The 7,169-nt window shown below is 41.0% G+C and overlaps 1 protein-coding gene across 1 annotated transcript in view; it reads right to left on the reverse strand.

The window, feature by feature from the left end:
* hbp1 (HMG-box transcription factor 1) overlaps positions 1-6,429 on the reverse strand; it is a 36,869-nt gene extending 30,440 nt beyond the window's left edge. The window contains exon 1 of the mRNA XM_078419831.1: positions 6,372-6,429. Within this exon, the coding sequence (XP_078275957.1) occupies positions 6,372-6,386 (15 nt within the window). The 5' untranslated portion in view covers positions 6,387-6,429. The remainder of the gene's footprint in view (positions 1-6,371) is intronic.
* Positions 6,430-7,169: the final 740 nt, after the last annotated feature.

Consider the following 7,169-nt stretch of genomic DNA (forward strand, 5'->3'; position numbering starts at 1 on the left):
TCTGCCTTTCTATTCTTACTTCCAAAGTGAATAACCTCACACTTATCTACATTAAACTGCATCTGCCATGTATCCGCCCACTCACACAACCTGTCCAAGTCACCCTGCAGCCTTATTGCATCTTCCTCACAATTCACACTACCCCCCAACTTAGTATCATCTGCAAATTTGCTAATGGTACTTTTAATCCCTTCGTCTAAGTCATTAATGTATATCGTAAATAGCTGGGGTCCCAGCACCGAACCTTGCGGTACCCCACTGGTCACTGCCTGCCATTCCGAAAGGGACCCATTTATCCCCATTCTTTGCTTTCTGTCTGTCAACCAATTTTCTATCCATGTCAGTACCCTACCCCCAATACCATGTGCCCTAATTTTGCCCACTAATCTCCTATGTGGGACCTTGTCGAAGGCTTTCTGAAAGTCGAGGTACACCACATCCACTGACTCTCCCTTGTCAATTTTCCTAGTTACATCCTCAAAAAATTCCAGTAGATTTGTCAAGCATGATTTCCCCTTCGTAAATCCATGCTGACTCGGAATGATCCTGTTACCGCTATCCAAATGCTCAGCAATTTCGTCTTTTATAATTGACTCCAGCATCTTCCCCACCACTGATGTCAGACTAACTGGTCTATAATTACCCGTTTGCTCTCTCCCTCCTTTCTTAAAAAGTGGGATAACATTTGCTATCCTCCAATCCACAGGAACTGATCCTGAATCTATAGAACATTGAAAAATGATCTCCAATGCTTCCACTATTTCTAGAGCCACCTCCTTAAGTACTCTGGGATGCAGACCATCAGGCCCTGGGGATTTATCAGCCTTCAGTCCCATCAGTCTACCCAAAACCATTTCCTGCCTAATGTGGATTTCCTTCAGTTCCTCCATCACCCTAGGTTCTCCGGCCCCTAGAACATTTGGGAGATTGTGTGTATCTTCCTCAGTGAAGACAGATCCAAAGTAACGGTTTAACTCGTCTGCCATTTCTTTGTTCCCCATAATAAATTCCCCTGCTTCTGTCTTCAAGGGACCCACATTTGCCTTGACTATTTTTTTCCTCTTCACGTACCTAAAAAAACTTTTGCTATCCTCCTTTATATTATTGGCTAGTTTACCCTCGTACCTCATCTTTTCTCCCCGTATTGCCTTTTTAGTTAACTTTTGTTGCTCTTTAAAAGAGTCCCAATCCTCTGTCTTCCCACTCTTCTTTGCTATGTTATACTTCCTCTCCTTAATTTTTATGCTGTCCCTGACTTCCCTTGTCAGCCACAGGTGTCTCTTAGGGTACGGTATGCTTGCCTTTATCAGATGAGGGGGGGGCACCGAGTGTGAGAATCAGGAAGTTATGTCGCATCGTTATAGGACTTTGCTTTGGCCATTTGGAGTATAGGGTGCGGTTCAGGTGGCTATATCACAGGAAGAATATCGTGTCTTTTGGCAAAATGTTAACAATACTGATAGGTTGAACAAACTCAAATTGTTTTCTTTGGAGTGTTGGAAGCTGAAAGAAGACCTGATGGATAAAAAATGAGTCATAAATTAGGTAGACTAACAGAATCTTTATCAAAGCATGGAAATGTCAAATACTAGAGGGCATAGCTTTAAGGAGGGGTATAAAGTTTGAAGGAGATACAGTGCCCTTCATAATGTTTGGGACAAAGACCCATAATTTATTTATTTGTCTCTGTACTCCACAATTTGAGATTTGTAATAGAATAAAATCACATGTGGTTAAAATGCACATTGTCAGATTTTATTAAAGGCCATTTTTATACATTTTGGTTTCACCATGTAGAAATTACAGCTGTGTTTATACATAGTCCCTCCCATTTTAGGGCACCATAATGTTTGGGACACATGGCTTCACAGGTGTTTGTAATTACTCAGATGTGTTTAAATGCCGCCTTAATGCAGGTATAAGAGAGCTCTCAGTACATAGTCTTTCCTCCAGTCTTTTCATCACCTTTGGAAACTTTTGTTACTGTTTATCAACATGAGGACTAAAGTTGTGCCAATGAAAGTCAAAGAAGCAATTATGAGACTGAGAAACAAGAATAAAACAGTTTGAGACATCAGCCAAACCTTAGGCTTACCAAAATGAACTGTTTGGACCATCATTAAGAAGAAACTGATGAGCTTATTAACCGCAAAGGGACTGGCAGGCTAAGGAAGACCTCAACAGCTGATGACAGAAGTATTTTCTCTATAATAAAGAAAAATACCCAAACACCTGCCCGACAGATCTGAAACACTCTTCAGGAGTCAGGTGTGGATTTGTCAATGGCCACTGTCCACAGAAGACTTCATGAACAAATACAGAAGCTACACTGCAAGATGCAAACCACTGGTTAACCGCAAAAATAGGATGGCCAGGTTATAGTTTGCCAAGAAGTACTTAAAAGAGCAACCACGGTTCTGGAAAAAGGTCTTGAGGACAGATGAGACGAAGATTAACTTATATCAGAGTGATGGCAAAAGCAAAGTATGGAGGAGAGAAGGAACTGCCCAAGATCCAAAGCATACCACCTCATCTGTGAAACACGGGGGTGGTGGGGGTGTTACGGCTGGGGCCTGTATGGCTGCTGAAGGTACTGGCTCACGTACCTTGATGATACAACTGCTGATGGTAGTAGCATGAATTCTGAAGTGTACAGACACATCTTATCTGCTCAAGTTGAAATAAATGTCTCAAAACTCATTGGCCGCCAGTTCATTCTACAGCAAGACAATGATCCCAAACATACTGCTAAAGCAACAAAGGAGTTTTTCAAAGCTAAAAAAAGGGGTCAATTCTTGAGTGGCCATGTCAATTACCCGATCTGAACCCAATTGAGCATGCCATTTATATGCTAAAGAGAAAACTGAAGGTGACTAGCCCCCAAAACAAGCATAAGTTAAAGATGGCTGCAATACAGGCCTGGCAGAGCATCACCAGAGAAGACACCCAGCAACTGGTGATGTCCATGAATCGCAGACTTCAAGCAGTCATTACATACAAAGGATATGCAACAAAATACTAAACATGGCTACTTTCATTTACATGACATTGCCATGTCCCAAACATTATGGTGCCCTGAAATGAGAGAACTATGTATAAACACTGCTGTAATTTCTACATGGTGAAACTAAAATGTGTAAAAATGGCCTTTAGTAAAACCTGACAATGTGCACTTTAACCACATGTGATTTTTTCTATTATAAATCTCAAATTGTGGAGTACAGAGGCAAATAAATGATGGGACTTTGTCCCAAACATTATGGATGGCACTGTATGCAGGGCAGGTTTATTGTAGCTGCTTGGAATGCACTGACAGGGGTGGTGAAAGCAGATAGTGGCTTTTAAAACAGTACATAAATATGCAGTAAATGAAGGGATACGGATTATATGCAGGCAGAAGGATTTGTTTAATTTGGCATTATGCTCGACACTATTCGGCACCGAAGAACCTACTCTTATGCTGCATTGTTGTACGCTCAAAAATTTTACTTCCAAGTTGCATAAGTTTTACAAACACTTAAAAAAGCCTTTAAAAAGTTATGCCATCTGTCCCCATTTTGGAAAAAAATATCAAAAACAGAGATATATTGCAATATATCTGTACATACATTGGCAATAATTTATTTACATACATTGCCAATAACTTACTCCATTAGAGGTGACAACCTTCATGGTACCTATCAATGAAGTGGAAAATACTGCCTTTTGGGCTTGAAGTGTCCACTGAAGATCAACATTTAAAATATATTGCTCCTTCCCAACACTTTTTGCACAACGGTGGCATCATGCCAAAAAAAACTGCTAATAGAAAGAGCTCTGAATTTGAAATTTCAAAGGCAGTAGTTCTTTTAAATCTATCCCTTCCCAAATTTAGAAGGCCACATAACAATTATTATCTCCATTAACCTAGAACAGAAACGTCACTGCTGATTTAATCATCTTGTTGTTGCTTTGAGGTAGGGTGTAGGACATAGTAACAAGGAATTCAGGCCCAAAGCACTGATAAAGTTTTGTTAACCCTGAAAACCCTGCGCTCTGCTTTAACATATTTTTTTCCAGACTATATCAAGCAACTTCTGGAACTTGGATATATCAGAATGAGAATTTTGTGAGCACTCCACCATTTAACTATACTGTTCCATATCAATTTAAAGTTACTTTACTTTTATGTTGAACTGATGTGGCCAATGTCATGCAGTAATAATTTAAATCTTTATAATATATATCTGAAGCCAATACAACTATTCCCATGCAGACTTTGGCATGATTATGGCACATTGCATGCAACTGTTACATACATTGAATAAATGCTGTATTTTTGAATTCATTATTTTCTCTGATTATATTTCTTACAACCATTTTCCCTGATTTAGGAAGTTCACGATTAAATGCATCAGCTCTTCAGTTTATGGCAATGTGCCAATAAGATCTTAACTGCTTTGATTAGATTGATTATTAGGGCAAATCAGTGAACAAAAATGTAGTTTAAAGTGCCACTGCTTGGACATTTCTGGCTAATATATTGAGAGTATGCAGAGTTATGCCCTTCAAAATAGTTAACATAGTAAATTATAATTACCTTAACAATAGCTTAATTCTGCAGTCATTAAGATCGATGTCCAAATGGAGAAATCACTGCATACTAAACTTTTACATGGTATTTATAATTATTTCTTACATCTTTGTAGCAACATTTCCACATACAAGTAAAATTGTATTCCAAATTCTTTCCACCCTGTAACCTATTTAAACACAGATGCTTCTCTTTCAGAATCCACAAATTTCATGGTTCTTATACTATCTGCCATTGGTATTTGGAAGGAGATCGGACTAATTGACCTAAATGATACATTTCTGGCCTTTATTTACATATACTAAATTTACATAAACATCATGTTCCCTATTGCCACTTAAGAATACAGAACTTATCCATTCATTTTAAATGAGTAAATTATAATCAAGATGATACCCTTCTGTGTAACGGGGCTAAATTCAGCTGTTTTGCTGTAATCCACGTGCGATTCAATCGCCAAGAACTTTCTTTTTGCAAGAATGTTCCTGTTATTTTCCATTCAGTATTCTGATCTGCACAGCACTACCTATCCCTTACATGCATTTAATGCGGCACATTTTTGTTACTATTATTGAGAAGATTACAAAAACCCGCATCTTAAAATATGCTTAGAACCCGTGTCCCCACTTAATGCACGAATATTAAAGTCAGATTTATGGGAGAGGAGAATGTTATTCAAAGACGTCTGAAACATATGTTAAAAACTAACATTTCGTATTTTCCAATATCTTTGCCTCAATCAGGATTCCCGATTCCTGTAGTTCAGAAACGAAATCTCGATAACTTTAAGTGTATTTACAACTGCGTCACTTTAAACTTAAGCTCCTTTCTAACGACTAAAATGTAAACAGGTTGGAAACGAAAGGAGGCAAATTCGAAGCAGCGTGGGAGAAATTCATTAAAAATGCAAGGAAAAAGATTTTGCAACATTTGTCTTTTCAGAGAGATTTGCAACATGTCTTTTCAGAGAGATCATTAATAAGGGAGAAATGACACATGCCTGGAGCCTGCCCACAAACACGCACAGTCTTTAAATACACCATCATGTGATGCTTACACACCCTAAACAGACAGCAGTACGCCTGCGTGTCAGCTCATTCATTCAGAACTGCGTAACAGGGGAATTTTAACAACAAATCAGCCTTCGCACCAAGTTTTAGAGAAACTTCGAAGCGCACTTTTCTTTCAACAACGGTTTACATGGTATTTATGTACGATAAAATACATTAAATGTCTCCTGGGACTTCTGTAATGTTTTACTCCGGAAAGTTACGAGCCATATATATATTTTTAAATTTATAAACATCCCGTGGTAATTTATTATCGTTCCCTTTCACTCGACGACAATACATTACTTTAAATAAAAGGACTAAAATGCAAGAATGGGAGAGTTTGGCAATGGCCAAGCGTCACCAGCTGCCCTGCGAACATTCATTCCGCAATCGACCGACATGTTTCAATTCATTTCTCCCCCAAAAAACGTCAAGAAAGGCTGGCGCCAGTGACAAGTGGCGGAGAGAGTGTGTGCGCGGCGGGGACGGTGGAGGGGCGGCGGGTTCACCGAGCTGCCATGAAATGAATGGACAGAAAAGTCGCCCATTAAAAACAACAAACTTATAAACAACCAGCGACGACACGTCGGTGTTGCCACAAACACCCCCACACCCCGCCCCGGCCTCCCACACCCGCCGCCGCGCACTTTCTCGGCGCTCCCACGGTGGTCTACAGTACGGGCGAAGTTCGGCGGCGCCCCGCAGCGAGAGCCGCCACTTGTTGACATTCGCCAAGCTTCACTCACCAGCTCCGCCGCCATTACCGAGATTACCCCCCCCCTCCCACCGCCCCCCAGCGGCGGAGGGCGGGACCTGGCCTCCCACATCCCGCACCCCATTGGCCGCCTCCCGCATGACAACCGACCAGAGCGCCGCTCCCATTGGCGCAGCGTCTCGCTCGCGTCACCGAGGATGTCAACAATAGCGCGCGGAGCATGCTTGGAGATGTTCTCTGAGAGCAACAGCCCCCTCCCTGAAACACCCGGGTCAATAACAAGGCCATGGTTGATGAGGGTGTGTTGCATGGGGAATGTAGTCATCGGATGCACCCCTCGTGTGGTAATTGTGGTAATGTGTCATACATGCAAGAGGGCGTTTTGCACTTTTCATGTGTATCCAGTACTGTATATATTTGCGTATATTGTGTTGGGAGGAACTGCAGATGCTGGTTTAAACCAAAGACAGGCATAAAAAGCTGGAGTAACTCAGTGGGTCAGGCAACATCTCTGGAGAAAAATGGGATAAGTGACGTTTTGGATCGAGACCCTTCAGACTGAGAGTCAGGGGAAAAGGGAAACAAGAGATAGAGACGGTGATATAAAACAAATGAATGGAAGATCTGCCAAAAGTAAGGATGATCAAGGAAACGGTCCATTGTTGGCTCTGGGCTAGTTGATAACGAGTTATACAAAGAAACTCATCAGGATGACAGTGAAAATAGTACTGGTTGCAAATCTTCCACTCCCATTCGTTGCAACAGGACATATAATTTTGGCTCGTTTCCCCCAAATGGGGAAGTAGTCAAACACGGAATTCGCTGGACT

Source organism: Rhinoraja longicauda, chromosome 23 (assembly GCF_053455715.1).
Source record: "Rhinoraja longicauda isolate Sanriku21f chromosome 23, sRhiLon1.1, whole genome shotgun sequence".
NCBI classification, from domain to species: Eukaryota; Metazoa; Chordata; class Chondrichthyes; order Rajiformes; family Arhynchobatidae; genus Rhinoraja; species Rhinoraja longicauda.